Source organism: Drosophila gunungcola, unplaced genomic scaffold (assembly GCF_025200985.1).
Source record: "Drosophila gunungcola strain Sukarami unplaced genomic scaffold, Dgunungcola_SK_2 000138F, whole genome shotgun sequence".
Taxonomy (NCBI): domain Eukaryota; kingdom Metazoa; phylum Arthropoda; class Insecta; order Diptera; family Drosophilidae; genus Drosophila; species Drosophila gunungcola.
The window spans coordinates 10,643-29,710 of record NW_026453299.1 but is presented as its reverse complement, the minus strand read 5'-3'; the positions used below and the strand labels follow the sequence as shown (position 1 = coordinate 29,710).

The following is a 19,068-nucleotide window of genomic DNA, read 5'->3' as shown; positions in this document are numbered from 1 at the left end:
CGTTCATTAGAAGTAACATTTTTTTGTTTATTTGTTTTAACATTTCAATTGTTGGGATCTATACGCTATAGTCGGTCGATTTTAGTGAAGTTTATAATTCTGAAATATTATACTTTCTCTCAAAAACCAAAAAAAAATAAAAAACAGTAAAGATATAATTTTTTTTTGTTTTTCCGATTGTTCCAATGGGTGCTGTCGTCCAATCAGGCGCGTTCCGACTTATATACTACCTGCAACTGAAATACGTCTAGGGGGAAAGATTCATGCAGATAATTTGAAAACTGGGAGACGACAGAAAGACATCTTCTGAAGAGGATGAAATAAAAGAAGAAGTTGATAATCTTTCAATAATACTTGATTAAATCAATAAAAAAAATCGTTAAAATACTCTAGCGTCTTCTTTAGCTATCATCAAAGTTTTTTTTTACTTTTTCTATCTTTTTTCAACGGCTAGATTAGCTTTTTTGACCCAAAGGGTTGGCAACGTTGTGTGGGTTTTGCAGAGTGCTAGGCATCAAGCTAAATGCATCCGGATCCTGTCACTACACTAAGGAGGACAAGTTGAAATCTCTGAAAGCACAGAAATGCTTGTAGTTGTAGTCGGTTGTTGTTTAAATTGGGTATATTCCGCAAATGGTCCTTGTAGATCAAAAGCTACTATTCGGGGGTATATACGATGCCACAATAAGAAGAGCATCTGATAATCCGCTTATATAAAGTGCAACTTGGTCCAGAAGGGTATTTTCAATCAAGAGGTCAATTGATAAGCAGCACAAGCTACGACGCACAGCAACAATTACGCGGTCTCCTCTAGTGCAGTGTGTTTTTGTGCAATCCCTGTCCTTCCGAAACACTTGATATAAGTTGAAGTCGAAAAACTCATCTCAGTAAAAGTTCGCGTTAAACCAGGTTTCAACTAGAACTAGGACACCAAACTCACATTGAGAAGTGACCAAATAAACTTGTTCTGCTTTGTTTGTATGCCCGATATGTTTTGAACCTAATTATCTAGCGAAGATATACTCACAATAGCAGGAGCAACATCTAACGAGTCTGTCACCAACTGAATCGGGCGCAGACTGCCATAATCCACGCAGGTCAATGCTATGGAGGCAACGATCTTAAAACACGGATCCCAGAAATCGCCTTCAGCAGCATAAGTGGGCGCCACCATCCGCCACGGAGCAGAGACAAGCGTTAGAAAGAGATAGCAATCGTTTTACTTTCGCACGTTTGACAAACGACTGGAAACAATAAAGTCATCAAATAAAAGCAGCTCTTGCGTTGAGACCACCTTGTATAGTTGTACCATGCGCTTCACTGTTGGCAAAGTAGACTCACAACCGCTCTTCTATCCCCCCTCGCCATGACGCTGCTAGGCATTTGAAATAGCGAAGTCATCAGCTGTAATTCAACTACGGCCGAGCGAATATTGCAGTATACTAAGAACACTACAGTCAATGTATGTTGTTGTGCTGTAATTTGAAGATGAGCCGTTCGCAGACGCTGGGACTTAAGGCTTAAAGAGTGATGATGATGGAGAGGGGTTTTTTGGAAGATTGGTTGGGCTTCAAGTTTGTGCTAGATCCACCAGAATTAGACCCGCATTGGCCTTTTCTCTATGCACAAAAGTTTTGACCTTCACTGAAAGCGGACAAATATAATTTTTGAACACAGTTTCGTTTAACTGCTCAGGAACCCTAAGTTTGATGTTCCCGAACTTTACGGATTCAACATTACAAGCTTAAAGCAAGTAAAATTTTCAGAGTCTGCATTAAGCTTAGCAACTACACATTTTAAATTAGCATTTCTGTCCGTAGTTGCTGAGAACTTTCCAATTTGCAAATATTTATTGCTCTGCAACACCTGTAGAAGGCCCAGCTCCAACAACTTGTCTGTTGTTTTTGTTATTGTTCCTCTTTTTATTTTTACGAGCTTGAAGTAACATAGAAGTTTAAGGCTGCTAAAACGGCAGCCCTTGGATGGCGAAGTTTAAAGTTAATATTTGGATTCGGCAGAGCAACATTCCTTTGTTGGGGGAATGCCTCCAGAAATTTTGAATTAAGTCTCTATATATGCTCTGGAGGTTTTCCATTTTGGCACCCAGTTCGTCAATTTTGGAAAGCGAATCATTCGCTACCACACAACTGTCGCAATGCCAGAAATATACGGAGAGTTTGTTAGAAGTTTGACCGCCTTTGCCTGTAGGGCAACACAAGCGACATGATAGGCGCGATGGAAAAACAAGGAACAGCGGTCAAAGCAGCGAAGTTGAGCAGCTGTAACTTTTGTTTTGGACTTAGCACAGCACAGTAGGGAAGCGACATTGCGATAACTAGCATAGAATCAAAGAATCATACTTTGTAGAATTGGTAAGTCGCTTTACTTTTAATGTGGCTTTTAGACCAATTCCGAATTTCCTTCCCCTAAACTTCCAAAGTTGTACATGAAATTTTAGCCTATATGAACCCTTTCGTGTTTTTTGTAAACATTATGATAATCTATAAATCAATTTTGTACCTTAAAATCTATACATGTTCTTAATTCTAGATATTCTATTATTCGGCAAGCCGAAGCTTGCTTTCTTTCTTCTCTTAATATCTTATTTATTAATTTTAATACGTCTATCTCAACAAAAAAATTCCCTTTTATATCAGTGACCTTTGTTTACATAAAAATGCTTCTGATTTAAGTGATTTTCCATAATTTAAACGCACCTGTAAACAGGGAAAATAGGAATAGAACAGTTAAAAAAAACATTATTTTATTTATGAAAAACAAATATCATTTTTCTAAGAATACTTGTATAAAACATAGAAAATATATAATATATTTTATAAATTTTTCTTAATTATAATTTCAGTCAGAAGTAGAAGGAGACATTTCTGACCCTATAAAGTATATATATTCTTGATCAGCATCACTAGGGGAGTCGATCTAGCCATGTCCGGCTGTCCATCCGAATCTACGCAAACTAGTCTCTCAGTTTCAAAGCTATCTGCTTGAAACTTTCCCAAAAGTTGTCTTTCTATTGCAGGTAGTACATGTGTCGGAATGAGCCGGATCGGACGACTATAGCATATAGCTCCCATAGGAACAATCGGAAAAATAAATACAAAATAATTTTAACGTTGCTGTTTTTTAATTTTTTTTTTAGTCCCTGACATATAGTAAATATGTAAATTTCATTAAAATCGGATACTTATTGATAATTTGAAAGTTCAGAATTACGCTTTTAATTCGGAAAAAATCGGAAAACGATATCGTATAGCTGTCATAGGAACTATCGAACAATTGAGATCATCATAGCTTTAATGCTTTAAAAATAGAGTATACGCAAGTAAATCATAATATTGATGTTTTCAAGAATATTTAATTTTTGACATAGCTACAAGGGTATATGAGCTTCGGCTTGCCAAAGCTTGCTTTCTTTCTTCTTTTAATATCTTTTTTATTAATTTTAATACGTCTAACTCAACAAAAAAAATTCTCTTTTATATCAGTAACCTTTAATTACATAAAAATGCTTCTGATTTAAAGTGATTTTCCATAATTTAAAGGGAAACAGGGAAAATAAGAATAGAACAGTTAAAAAAAACATTATGTTATTTATGAAAAACAAGTATCATTTTTCTAAGAATACTTGTATAAAATATAGAAAATATATAATATATTTTATATATTTTTTTTAAATTTATGAAAAAATGTTTTTTTGTGTTTTAAATGCTTGAGTCTAGTAATATTATGTCATAAATTTATTGTCGTAGGTGCAATGTACATAGGGACCTGCTGAGAAGGGCTTTTAGTCGAACATAGCTAAAAACAACAATAGCAACAAAACCTCGTCAACATATTTAATCGTATTAAAGTATCGCTTTAAGCTATATACTGAATGCACTTGGTCAAGTCTCTGTCAACACAACTCAACCAACTCATCTCACAAAAAACCTGCAAAAATCTAATAAGCCGGTTCTTCGAAAACAATTCTAAAATAAATATTTTTTTTTTCTTATTAAAACATTGAAATTAATCCGCTACATGACTGAGCCGGAGTAATTTTGTTTTCGTACCTGACTTATATGACCAATTTGGCACCCATTGTATCACACTAAACTAGAGAGACCACATTACACGAAACACTTATACCAAAAAATCTTAAAATGCTCGCAGTACCTCGCACAGGGTTCAATAGCTAAGGTCTAACATGTGGTAGAGTGACGTGACAGACTTTCGCGATTAGTGGGCACAAGAGTGGGCGTTGCTCCGTTTTAAAATAAATAAATTTAAATTTAAAATCTTCCTTTTTAAATACCAAATCTTTAGCTTTTATAGCTTCCGAGATCTCTACGTTCATACGGACGGACAGTCGGACAGGCTGACAGACAGACAGACAAGACTAGATCGACTCGGCTACTGAACCTGATCAAAAATACATACAGTTTATAGGGTCGGAAACGCTTTATTTTAAAGTGTTACTTACTCTACGAGTAACGGGTATAAAAATATATGGAAAGCCAATGTCCAAATCTCCAGCTCTCTGGAGTTCTCTATGACCGTTAACTTTTCCTGATCAAAACTAACTTTCCTTCTATTGCGTTTCCTTTCATGCGTATAACAAATAAAATTTTTATTCTTTTAAAATAATTATTAATTTTAAATTATATATATTTTTTGACAGTGACATTCAAGTTCAATTGGACCAAGCTCGACTAATTAAACAGCTGACTGGCTTTATTTTAAGCCCAATCACAAGTCTGTTTAAAGACCGCATAACAACATCCATAGCCGATGGTCTAAAGGAACAAATGCAATCTGTGATGGATGATTTCAATAATGAGGACCCCTTACAATTGCGCGAATTCACAAATAAGTTAGTATCTGGAATGACATAATATATAACTATATAAAGCCATAAACTTAAATAATAATTAAACTATTTAAACGATTTGGTTTTTTATAATAATAAATTAATTTTTAACAAATCTTCGAAGTGTTATAATAAAAATTTTAAAAATTAAGCTACTTAAAAACTTAACACAAGATAGCACTACACACCATACTAAGAATGAAATGTGAATATAATTCTTATTAAATGTATTCATAACTATATTTTATTAATTTAAAAGTCGATATATCATTCAATTTTATGCTCACGATAACACGATAACGGGCAACTTTAGCAATTTTGGTGGAGACGATTATGTAGTTTTTGAAGGAAAACAAATTTTGCATTTTAGCTTGAGCCAATTCAAAACAAACAATAAAACGAAGCCTACGAAGTCCACTAAGTTTATAAAGACTGTTACATTTGTCCCAGTGTGACACCAAGAATGCTGACTTAATAATTGTACGGGCAACAGGTGGTCAGACCAGGCCCTCTTACGTAAGAGCATGAAATTTTACACGAATTTTGCCCGAATTTCACAACTTCTAGAAATTGGAGTTACCCATCCAAGATCGCTGATAACGCAGAACTCGGAAATCGGGAAATGATAAGAACAGATTTGGGGCATAACGGTCATTTCATAGGAACGAAACAATTCACCTCTTAGAACCCTATATATGGGAACTAGAGGTCAAGAAATAGGAAGAACAAGTGTAAACCGTAGTAGTACCGGAGTGACAACGCGCCGTGAAAAGTGTAGTGATTTATTTAAAAAGGACCTCAAAGGTCCTTAGTAGAAAACAAATATAAGGACCAAATGGCCTTCCTTATATACCCTAGCACCCTGTATAAGATTCCGAGAATTTCTTTGTACCCTGTTGGCGCGCTATTTGCAACATGTCGGCAAATTTTAATGCCACATCATCGGTCAATGAATTTAAATTATCCTATTCTGTCCAAAACAAAGAAAATACGGTGAAAATCCTGTACTCCTGTGAACGCTCGTTCTCAACGATGCGCTTATCGCGTCGATGGTTAAGTCCCAACTCGTATGGTCAGCGCCTACCTAAGCTCTGATTGCTGCTGAAATGGACCTATTTACTCGCGTTAGCCTATGGCAAATAGATAGCTGTTCAAACGATATTCATCGAGTAAGAAATGCTCTAAAATATTCTGATTAAAACTGTGAGCCATTATCTGTCAGTATGTATTCTGGTGCCCCGAAAGTATAAAATACATGCCTTTCCATAGCCACAAATCTTCTCGGAAGTACATTTCAAGAAACTTTGTATTGTGGTCAAGTAGACCTATATTTCCTTTCTTGGACCTCGGATATGGGCTAAGAAGATCCGTATAGAGCTTCTGGAAAGGTCGATAGAGCGCACAAGAGCTAAGTATAAGGCTAGCCTGGTGTAAGGATAAGTGAACTACTCTGAGTTCCGCTTTACAAACCCAAAGAAAAGTTTATTTAAGCATCAAACATAATCCCAAGGTTAAAGGATTACTGTTGACTTAACAAGAACTTAACGGCAATATGATACCTGGTAGACAAGTTGTAAGTACATTTACTGTAACTTACGAATTAGGCACCACAAGCTCAAGGAATCTAAATCCTGTTTTGAATATTTTCAAGTCGTCAGCAAAAAGAAATCACTCTGAGGATTAATAGAAATTAATATTATTAATGAATATAATAAACAGAAAATAACCCTGAGCGCTATCCTGAGTTAGTCCGTTAGAAATTCGAATTTTCCATTATTATTTACCATGTACTTAATACATTTGTACCAGTGTGGCAACAATAATGCTGACTTTACTATAAGAATGGCAACGGGTGATCAGACGAAATACTGTGGAATGTCACAAGGCAAGAGCAAGGGGGATGGCTCACAAAGGTTAACGACCGAATTTCACAACTTCTAGAAATTACAGCACGAGCCAAGTTCATCAGTAGTGCATGCAGTTGCTATTCGTGTGGGAATGCATCTGGGTGCATTGATGAGAACAGATTTGGGGCGGAACGGGCATTTAAATAGGAACGAAAGTATTGACCTCTTACCATTCTTGGCACACAGAACCCTATATCAGGGGACGACCGATCAAGAAAGGCATAAAACAGCTCAGTGTGAACCGCAGTAATATCGCAGTAACCGAGTGCAGTGAAAAGCATAGAGATTTTTTTTTTTTGACAAGGACCTTAATGGACCTTATTAACAAAACCAAAAACCAAAAAGCTTACTTAAAAAGATCCTACGAAAATGAAGCTGCCAATGTAGTGAATAATGTGCAAGTGATCGATCATTCCAACCAAATCGACAACTTATATAAAATCCTACTGCTGATAGCATTCTTCTTCTTTCTTAATTATCTGATGAACGCATATGAGTTGCATAAGCGAAATCTGCTCAAAAAGAATTCGGCCGCGAACAATGACTTCGAACACCTCGGCCTGAGGTGACTATTGTCCAATAAAATACAGTAAACATAAAAAAACAGACAGTTGATAAATACAAGAAGAACAATAGAACCATCAACATAAACAGAACTCAAATAGATATATATAACGCGAAAAATAAAAAATAATTAGCAAAGTCTCTTGATGTGAAAATGCTGGTACAACAAGTGAGGTAGGTCGGGAATGATGACAAAGATCAGTTCGTATGGCTAACGCTGGTCCAACGGCACATGCATATGTGGAAGGGGAGGATAACAGCCACACGCTGACGATCGTTTTCCGATCAAGCGCTCGAGATTGCAACTCGATTAGATTGTTGGCAGCAAAGACAGACGCATAAGATGGATTTAATTATTTTCCCAGGTACATTTAATATTTTTTCAGGCTATGTTGCAGAGGAAGGAAGCAATCAAGACCCACTCCCAAATAAGACGACGCCTACGCCTGATCATCGGACGCTTCTTCCTCGGCCCATGTTCTTTGGACTGGGCACTAATCGGCCTACGAAATAGAAACCGCGCCCCATGTGGGGCTTATAGTTTATCGGTCACAGGTAAAATCGACAGCAGTACTCGACCGCTACTAAACCAGTTTTATAGGTATTGGAGGAGTCAGCTTGACTTCCGACGACGGGTAGGCTCTCTAAACAGGAAAACAGGAGCGGCAAGTTAAGAGAAACCACATGCGTAGAAGCTTAACTTACACTCCAAAGGGATTAATTTTAATTACCATTACAAAATCTAAAAATACATATATACTTATGTATATATATATATCAAATCTGATAGACGGACTGATCTCATCGTGTTCGCCACATCAATCAGTGCATGAAAGATACTTTGATGAGCTTCAAGGAGATCCAGCTAGAGCTTAGCGAAAGAATGAAGGAAACAGAGGCTGCCAAAGGTCGCGCAGCCACGCAGAAAGGCAAACCAACCAGAGCCAGAAGCAACAAAGTCATCCCTGCTGGAGAATAGGGCGCGGCCGAGAATTTGCGGGCAGACGGTTAATCTCATAACAGGTAGCAGGAGTTGTCCTATGAGCAGAAATTCGTGAAGTAAAAATCTTACAAGTAAACATTAACCACTGCGAAGCCTTGAATGACCTACTAAGCCAGACCGTGCTTGAAATCCAAGTTTATGTGGCGATAATCAGCGAGCCGTATAAAAAGACTCCCGGGCCGGACTATATACTGAATGGTACAACGTCTACGGAGGTCTTGACGGTCGGGTCATCCCGATCCATCTAAAGTTTCCATCTAAAGTTGCTACCTGCCACCTCGCATCACTCTCGAGGAATTCACGGTAGTCTTCGACGAATTGGTGGCTGAAGCAAGTGCAAGGCGAAACATAATCATCGGAGGCGATTTTAACGCGTGAGCCGTGGAGTCGGGATCAGTCTGCAACCACAGCTGAGGGAGAACACAGTTCGAAGCCATCGCGTCACTTGAAGTAGCTCTAATAAATTCCGGATCTGAGCATATATTTAGCAGAGCAGGAGCCGGCTCTTGGGAGCATGCAGAGCCAGCATGAAGGAAACAAGGAGCCACCACCGCAAACTAGAACCAGTCTACTAGTGGACTGGAGAAATCGCGGAAGCGCGCAGCGAATGCCTGCGTGTCAGAAGGCGGCAGCAGAGGGCGAGAGGTCATCCAAATCTCGAGCTTAGGAGGCAAGAGTACGCCGAGAGCCGCAGGATTCTAAAAATGCTCATTAAGCAATCCAAGAAGAACTGTTTCCTAGAACTTTGCGACTTAGCGGAGCAGGACCTGTGGGGTTCAGCCTACAAAGTTGTAGTGAAGAAGCTTTCCACACGAAGACGATCGTAAAGCACTTATAACCAACAGTGTCCTCAGTTCCACAGCGCGAGTTACCGTATCGGTACCACCGCCTAAACCTCCCCGAGCTACCTCGCATCTGGACGATGACCGTCAGCTAGCCGTTCATCGCTCCATATAACTTTCCGCGAGAATCACATTGTCAGCAAGAGGCAGGATGTTAGTTAACACTCGCTCGAGCAATGACACATAAAACCATTTGTTAGCATTTACACCCAGAAAAAAGTAAAACGAACAATTTCAGCACGAACGTTCTTGAAAATCGGCCGAATGATTCTTAAAATTTTTAGGACGAACGTGTACAGAATTAGTACGGGTCATACTTGATAATAATATTTTAAAATGTTTTTTTTTGAATACTTAGAGAAAACGATATTTTTCGCCTTTGGTTTGTCTCACAAATTAAAAAAAAAAGACGTTATAACTCAACGTTTTAAACTCTACTAGTTCTTCACTTTATTTTTTTTTGCTTTATGTTTATAACGAATCAATGTTAATTTGTTGACAAACGAAAAAATTTCTCGTTTCTTCCTTGCGGTCCAATTCGTTACTGCTAAGACCGAGGCAAGGCAACAACAATTTCATTGGACAGCTAAGTCAAATGAAATTTGTTTTTGTCTTTTTCTTGGCTCTACACTGAATCTACACTTTACTTGTGTTCGTGATTTTTTTTTAAATGTTACAAGTCAGTTTTGAGCACTCCTGATTTAAATAAAATTTGCTTCCGAGAGATTCAGATGGATTCAAATTTTCCAGACCTGTTCCAGTTTTCACTTCCGAAAGATTTACACGGAATCTAAATTCCCTCTGTTAATTCTCTGTTAACTTCCGTAAAAATCTCACGGAAACTTTTAGCCAAGCATTTGGCTGACGGATTCAGATCCGCAAGAACAGAAATTAATTCTTTTAAAACACTTTGCGATAATTTAAAGTGCAAATGAAATGTTTACCTTTATTAATTATTTTTGTCTACCAATGATTTTGACTGATTTTAGACAATAAATGTGTTAAGAGCAGTAGCGGCAGTCAGCTGTTTTATTTCCCCCCAAATAGTTATTTTCCTAGGAAATTTGCTAGCAAGCAAGGGAACTTTGATTGTGTTAAAGGGAAATCCGCCAATGTTAACGAATTCGCAGCCGAGTGAAAACTGGAACAGGCCTGATAGAATGCATTAAAAAAAATTAAAGGTGTAAAAAAACTCAGTTGTTATAAAACTAAATCATGAAGATTATATCGAATGTAATAGACATTAAAAAACATTTTATGGAGCACAGCGAGTTGTTCGTAGTAGGTCTCACATTCTTTATAATGAAATTGTAAATAAAATTGGTCTTATCTATAAGGATGATACGAGATATATATTAACTGATAATGTAAATACACTAGCCCACGGTCATTATAAAAAATTCCATATATTATGCAGTGATCAAACTAATAATTATAATACCAAAATGTGTTTCCATATTTGTATATTACAAGAATAAAATGAAAAAAAAAATAAATAATATGCAAATAAAAATGTAAAAAAATTAAATCAAATTAATTTTCTGTGTTTTATAACTTAAGCAGATTATTTACAGAGATCCATGACTTGTGGCTGGAATCAAAACCGCTCCACTTACGAGCACTCTGTTCTTTTTTCTTTTAGTATTTTCTCCACCAGGTAAGCATTTTTGTCGTTTACTTTTTGAAGTTCCACTTCATATAACGACCATTTAATAGGAACACTTATATAATCTTCTATATCGTTAGTTATTAGGGTCTGTTGACTTAACTTTTATAACTTTAAAAACATCGGTGGACAAATTGGTTTCATATTGCTTCATAAATACTCCCTTTTATTTACTTATTCCAACGTAATCCCCTACAGAAAATTTATGTTTTGGAAATATTTGGGAATATTATAAACTGGTTTTAAAATGAACTCCACATTTTTAGGGCATACATCTACCGGTTTCATTTTCATAGTTCGATGGTAAGAATTATTGTATTAATCTACAACTTGATATTAGGGCATACATCTACGTTTCATTTTTATAGTTCGATGGTAAGAATTATTCTATTGATCTACAAGAAATTTGATTTTATGAATCCATTTGTTTTTACCCTGCATACTAAACATTTTCACATAAGATTTTTAATGGTTCTATTAAACTGCTCACATAGAAGCCTTGAGATGTGTATATGTATGATATTTTATTCAATAATTCCCCAAAAGTGGAATTATAAATTATTTTCCTTGATGTGAATGGATGTTTTTTGGTGTACATTTACTATTTATAAAAACAGTTCTCATTGCATCTGCTACATCCGGTGCAGACTTTGTCTTAACTGGTTCGGCGAACGCGTACTTTGAAAACGTATCAATAATGGTCAGTAAATATCTAACTCCATATTCTTTACTAAACGGTATCATTTCGACTAAATTTGCCCCGTATCATTTATTCCTTTTTTTGAACAAATTTTCGGCGTTCAAAGTTTTTTCGAGCAGACTTATGAATTTCATTAACGACTTGTAGTTTACTCATCTTAAGGCGGTGGTTTGCTTGTATTTTTTGCTTAGTTTATAGTGATTGCTTATACACCCGTACATCCATTTTGATTTCAGCACGCATTTTTTTTAAATTTCAAAAAATAACCGAGTTAAATCTATTTGTACATCGGGATCATGGGACCATCTAAACCAGATAGTTGAATATTTATTCATTCCAAAGATGCACACTTAAGAATTATATGATTATGATAAAGATATATAATTTGCTTTCGTAATATGGAATTCCAACATAAAAATGTTGTAAAAAATATACCCAATTTTAAAAAGATCTCCATGACTCCGAATCGAACTCAATTTTAAGCAGTAGATTAATCAGTATGGTTTACTGAAGATATGCGTGGGTGATCAATAATTGAATTCGACATCAAAAGTCATACTGGTCAAGCTTCGATTGAATATATTCCTTACGTGTACTCAGTTGCATCAATTCGTCTTTATCAAATCCCACGAAACTGTTTTTACTTTGCTGCCTCCAAACCATGGGAGAAAAATTTCTGGAAGTTGACAAGCCACATTTCAACTTTAAGTTATGAACGTGTAGAAGGGCTTGTTCGAGCTCTCTTATAAAATAAAAAGAAAACAAAAATAAATCCCGAAAAGTAGGCAGTATAGCTTAGGTCTTATAGTCAGAATGCTAGCTCGTACCAAGTGCAGCCCATCATGATCAGGTGGCGCCCTCTAACGCGGGAACCCGAACTTTGTCGTACTGGCAACGCAACAAATGCAATCAGCTGAGTAGAAGACAGTGGTCTGTGGTCAATATCAATTTTGACAGAGCTATATTTCCGTTTTGGGGTAACCTGCTAAGCTCACGGCTTTAGCTTATTCTTTTCGATTTCCACCGCCAACGATACAAGTTGTCTGAAATAAATTTTCTCCAACAAGCAGACCGACCTCGTGGTTTGGCTACTTGGTTAGAAAAATAAACCGTGAGTAACCATCAACCAGCAGAAAAAGCAACGAAAACTTAGTGCTTTTATTTAATTTTGTTTAAAGAAATCTATTCGAATAACGCAACACGCGTTCAACGGTGGCTGAATACAGTGAACTATCAGAGGCCAATTCGGATGCTGGCTTAGCACCACCATATTCCTCCTGAGACCGCGCCTAACCCTAACCGCACTGGCTTACAATACTGCCCAGTGGCCATAACGTAGCACTGCCTAACAGCCGTAGCCCGATCAGCGGCTACACAGCAGCCTAATTCGGCCCAACAGCCAGTACAGCAGAGCAGGTGCAGCAACAGCAGGCTACCCAGCAGCCCAAATTAGCCCCAATACCCAGTGGAAATAGAGCAGAGCAGTTGCAGCAAACCCAGGGCTATCTTCAGCAGTTATACTAAAGCCTAAATAGGCCCAACAAGCTGTCAAATGTAAAGCAGCAGCCGCGGCAGCATCAGCAGTAGCTGTTGCTACTCATCCTAACCCTACCTCAACATAAATCTAATGCACGTTGTTGCAATATTTTTCTCAGTTTTATAAGAAAAAAAATCTACCTAGTATGAATATAAATATTCGATAAAAAAATGTAATAATTAAAATTAGAGTTCTTAATTTGCTGTGGTTATGAGATATTAGAGAGAAAAATGATAGGCAAAGAGATCAACGTTGCTGCTGCGAACCGGTAAAAATTTACAGTGAAAAAAAAAATATATAAAAAAAAACTTGGCGAAATAAATGATATGTGAATGTGCTAGTAAATGTGTAATCCCGCAGTTTAAACGCGCAAATTTTATAAAATCCATATCTAAAAAAAATAATTCACAAAATTAAAAGTAAACAATGTTGCCGAGTCAAAACTAATACATTGTTAACTAAAAATAAACTTTACGACCATATAACTAAATAAACATGTACAAGAAGTCGCCGCTGCAAAAGATCTTTCGCCGCCGGAGTTAATCGACTGTAAGTTACCTTTATCATACATTGTTTCATTATTTCCTTTATTTAGTTATTTCGTCACTGGTCAAACTGCATAAAATTTACGATGTTTTGTTTTGAATATACATATTTGAGCGTTTGCGCTGTATTGCTGACCGTTGCTCGCTAGTTCTAAAGCTTTGTTTTAATAAACGAGGGCCGCTACAAAAGTTCTCTCAAGATTTACACGCAAATGAATAGTACGCGAATTTTAATTTATTTCTACTAGCATACGAGCCTTATAACGTGGCGGTTTTCTTTTCTTCGTTAACCTACCCCATGCCGACCAGACATATGAAAAGCCGAGGATGTCGCGTACTCCGCAAAAACGTTAATTTTTCCACCAGCTCTTTCTTAATAGATCGTTATATGTTACAGAAATAATTATGGCGCCCAACGTGGGGCCCGAACTTGGCTGGCCCCGATATAGAATTAAATAGTCAACTTCATAAAACAGTGCGTAATTTTCATATACCACTGGAGACTAAAAATATGGTCAGATTTATTACTTTTCTTTAACTTTTCTAACCCAAACAGAAAATTAAACTAATTGCACCGTGATTTTGAGTTAAGATGTTTCTGGATTAGCGTACTATTAATATAGAAACGTTCCGAACAATTTTAATTTCGATGAGTCATTAAAGAGAAAACAGCTAAATCAAGTAGGAACCTGCGATTGGATGTGGATATTTTAGAAGATTTCTATCACCTGCCACGCAGCAAAATAAAAACTCTGATAGGCTTTTGAAGTACAAAAGGATTAGATACACTTTTACAAAAAGGGTTCTACCTTTACTTACAATATTCTCGCAAGGTGCTTAGGGTTTCCAAAACGCTGCTTTAAGATACGAACTAACCTCTTGCCAGGTCTATAAACTTGGATAAAGATGGATATTAGTTGCAGTTACCGCTTTGGAATTTTTGTTGTTTTGTTGTTCAATTTAGTTATTGCAGGCTTGCAAACAAGTAAACATCGTAACAGAGGTGTGCCAGAGTAGAAGCTTTGTTTAGTAGCTTTTAACGTTTTGGATCACACATTTGTACGAAGGTTGGAATGTCTGCAATAGTTAAAACTAATTTCTGTTGTTTACTTTTGATACACAATGCTTAAACAATTATGATTACCAGACACGAAGATTGTTCTGATTCCCGAAATTATTTGTAATTTCAAAGAAAAAAAAAAGCTTTTTAAGTATTGAGTTATCTTTTTGATTAATTATAAGAAAAATTAATGATTATTAAGAAATGTTAGGTGAAGACGAACCAGCAGAAGATATTTCCGTCACGGCAAACGGTGATTGCTTTATTTGTCTAAGAGGAATTGAATACGCTGCTCAGTTATTATCTGCTAACTGTGGTCATACTTTTCATAGAGTTTGCTTTAACACATAGGTCCGAAATCATAAAAATTGTCCTGTGTGTAAAGCAGATTTAAAATCCGGTAGTGAAAGTGCAAGTAGACCATCGAGTGCATTGGGTAGGTCTCAGATTGATTTGAGCAAGGAACTAGCAGGAAATCCTATTACAGACGACTTTAACATGGAAGAGTTACAGCAAGCCGTTAAGGAATCTAATAAAAGAACGGAAGCTTTAGCAGAAACTATTAGCGCTGGGTTTCAACGAATGTTAACTCTTTTGGAGAACCAACAGCAAGCCCCAGATGCTGGTAATAGGCTAATAGAGAGTGATGATCAGCTTCAGGAAAGAGGGAACTTCCCCTGCAGCAGGACATTCTTCGGCTACAGGAAATCTTCCTCCAATAGAAAGTAGGCCTGTAGCAGGAAATTCATCTCCAGTAGGAAATCGTTCTACAATAGGAAATGAGTCCGAAGCTAGGTTTTCGCAAATGAATACAGATTTAAGACCAGATCGTATTAGCCAGATAATGATAAACTGGAAACTGCGTTTCTCAGGCCGGTCAAACATGTCGATTGATGAATTTATATATCGACTTGAAGCTCTTACCTATCAAACTCTAAATGGTAACTTTGATCTAATATCTCGCTACATAAACAATATATTAGACGGAAGTGCTAATGACTGGTTTTGGCGTTATCACAAAAGCGTTCAACTAAGTCAGGGTACTAGATCATTGCAGTGGGTAAATTTGCGTGCCGCTATGAGGGCTCAGTTTAAAGATGAACTTACGGATCTCAACATTCGCTCAGCAATAAATCGACGTAAGCAGAGGGAAAACGAATCGTTTGATGAATTTATGAGTCGATCGTATTGTTGGCCGATAAACTTTCGGTTCCATTGTCAGACTTAGCATTGTTGGAAACTTTACGGGCTAATTTGCTGCCTCAAATTCAACATGAACTTCTTTATGAAAAAGTGACTAGCACAGCACACCTACGTCACTTAGTTAGAACTCGTGAGGTATTTATGCTGAGCTTGACAAAGGCCACAACCTCCTCTACGACGTACAATTTACGCTGTAGAGACACATGGCGATTGCGAAGAGGTTTTCAGCGATGAAGACGAGAGTCCTGAGTTAGCAGCAATTAATTTGACTTGCTGGAACTGTCGAGCGAAAGGCCATCGATACCAAGATTGTCTTTGCGAACGGCAGGTGTTTTGTTACGGCTGTGGTCAGCCCAACACTTATAAACCATCCTGTACGAAATGTCCTGGCTCAAAAAACTTAGTAGATCGTGCACCAGTGGCAAGTGCACGGAAGAAACAAACAGCAAGTACGACTCAGACGGATTTGTAGAGCCACCTCAATCTACAAAAACAATTCTACCAGACAGAACCACAAACCTGCCAATACCAAAACTTTTGCATTCACCACCAGCAAGAAGCAAAAGATCTTGCTTGCGAATCAGTGAATACTATAGGAAAATTAGAAATGATCTCAGCCATAGTCGGTCGCGACGTACGTCCTTATGCCGAAGTCACTATTTTTGGGAAACAGATGATAGGGTTGTTGGACACCGGCGCATCTATTAGTTGTATAGGAGGAAACTTCGCGAACGAACTGTCCTGCCGAAATGTAAATTTTAAGCATATGTCCTCAAATGTGCGCACGGCAGATGGTCAGTCACAGACTATAATTGGTAAACTTAATGTAGACGTCACTTATCGGGAGACAACAAAACGCCTAAATCGTTCCGTCACTTGTTCACTTTTGGACTGCATTTGATATGCTACCTTCTGGATTGTCAGTCCGCGAAGGTTTTGCTAGCTTAGCAAGTCCGGGTGTAGAAGAAGCTGTTGCTGTTTCGCAACGTAATTTAACAGAGCACTAGCGTACTTTATTGGAAAAAGCTATTCAATCATTTCCATCATTTTCTGAAAAGGGTCTGGGTAAAACAAATTTGTTGCATCACGAAATAGATGTTGGTAGTACAAAGCCCATTAAGCCACGACATTATCCAGTTTCTCCTGCTATCGAAAAACTTATGTATGAGGAAATAGATCGTATGATTGGTCTTGGAGTCATTGAAGAATCCAATAGTTCGTGGTCTTCGCCAGTAGTGATCGTAAGAAAGCCCGGCAAGGTGCGCCTCTGTATAGATTGTCGTAAAATCAATGAGGTGACACGAAAGGATGCTTATCCTATGCCACTAATAGAGGGTATCTTAAGTCGTCTACCAAAGGCTGAGTACATCACTAGCCTGGACTTAAAAGACGCGTATTGGCAAATACCACTCGACCTTGATTCTAAAGACAAAACCGCCTTAACCGTTCCCGGGAGACCGTTATATCAATTTAAAGTTATGCCTTTCGGCCTTACGAATGCCCCTTCAACAATGTCAAAGTTAATGGATCGCATAATCCCAGCCTACCTTCGAAATGAGGTATTTATTTATCTGGATGACCTCCTTATAATTTCTGACACTTTTGAGCGGCACATAAAGGTGTTGCGCGAAATTGCAGAAGCATTGGAAAAAGCAGGTCTTACCATAAACGTTCAAAAAAGTCGGAGTTGTGTACCTGAAGTTCATTATTTAGGCCACATTGTCGGTCATGGGACCATAGCCATGGACGTTGTGAAGATTGAAGCCATTAAAGAGTACCCCACACCGCAGTCATTAAAACAACTCCGAAGGTTTTTAGGTATGACCGGGTGGTACAGTAAGTTTATTGAGAATTATGCTTCAATAACTTCTCCGCTTACAGATTCCTTAAAAAAGAAGAAAACATTTACGTGGTCTAGTGCAGCGGAGCAAGCATTTCAGGATCTAAAAGCATCAATGTGTAAAGCTCCTGTTCTTCATATGCCAGATTATTCACAGCCATTTTATATACATTGTGATGCTAGTCACACTGGAGTTGGGGGAGTTTTGATGCAAGTTAACCAAGAAGGAGATGAAATTCCAATAGCATTTATGTCACGAAAACTTAATGAAAAAGAATGCTTAACGGCCATTCTGAGCATAAAAAAATTTCGAGCATACGTAGAAGGACATACCTTTACGGTAATAACCGACCACGCTTCACTAAAGTGGCTGATGTCGCAATCCGATCTAAGTAGCCGCTTAGCGAGATGGGCACTCAAGCTACAAGGATATAGTTTTACCATTCAGCACAGAAAGGGTACTAGGAACGTAGTTCCCGATGCTTTATCACGGGCGTTTACTGAGGATTTATCTAGTTTAGAAATCGAAAACTTCATAGATCTCTGTTCACCACAATTTCAATCAAAACAATATCAAGAACTAAGAGCAAAGCTAATGCAAGCTGAAAAGCAGTTTCCGGAAATCAAAGTCGTAAAGGATTGCATTTATAGAAGGACAGAGCATGCGTCGGCTGAAAGATTAGCGGATGATATGGTGTGGAAACTATGGTTGCCACAAGAACTAATCTCGGTTGCTTTACAAAAAGCTCACGATAGCCCGTTAGCCTCGCATTGTGGGATTAATAAGACACTAGAAAGTATTAGACGACACTATTTTTGGCCAAATTTAGTTAATGATTTTAAAGATTACGTCAACAATTGTGCAGTGTGCAAAACCACTAAGCTCTAAGATCTAGTTGGCATTCAGCTGTTAACAACACACCTTATTGCCTAGCTTTCGGTCAGCATATGATCACAGAAGGTTCTACATATAAACTACTAAGAGAACTGGATCTGTTAGAGGATCGGGCTATTCAAGTCAGTCGAGATGATTCAGTCGATATGTTTAGGGGAGATGCAGTGAAAGCTATGAGGCAACAGCAACGTCGGATTGAAAAATCGTATAATTTGAGAAGCCGAGAAGTGTCATATACTGTTGGCCAGGAGGTGTACAGAAGAAATTTCAACAAAGCAAGTTTGTAAAAGGTTTTAATGCCAAGCTAGCGCCAACTTTTGTGAAAGCTAGAATAAGAAGGAAGCTAGGTACAACCTATTACGAACTCGAAGACCTCCAAGGAAAATCAATAGGAAAGTACCACGCAAAAGACATAAAGCAGTGATAGAGTGTATCGCAC

At 37.6% G+C, this 19,068-nt stretch overlaps 1 protein-coding gene across 8 annotated transcripts in view; it reads left to right on the top strand.

Moving 5' to 3' along the window:
- LOC128265602 (uncharacterized) overlaps window positions 1–5,014 on the top strand; it is an 84,377-nt gene extending 79,363 nt beyond the window's left edge. For all 8 annotated transcript variants that reach the window (XM_053001740.1, XM_053001744.1, XM_053001746.1 and 5 more), the window contains one exon: window positions 4,679–5,014. In XM_053001740.1, the coding sequence (XP_052857700.1) occupies window positions 4,679–4,892 (214 nt within the window). In that variant the 3' untranslated portion in view covers window positions 4,893–5,014. The remainder of the gene's footprint in view (window positions 1–4,678) is intronic.
- The last annotated feature ends 14,054 nt before the right edge of the window (window positions 5,015–19,068 follow it).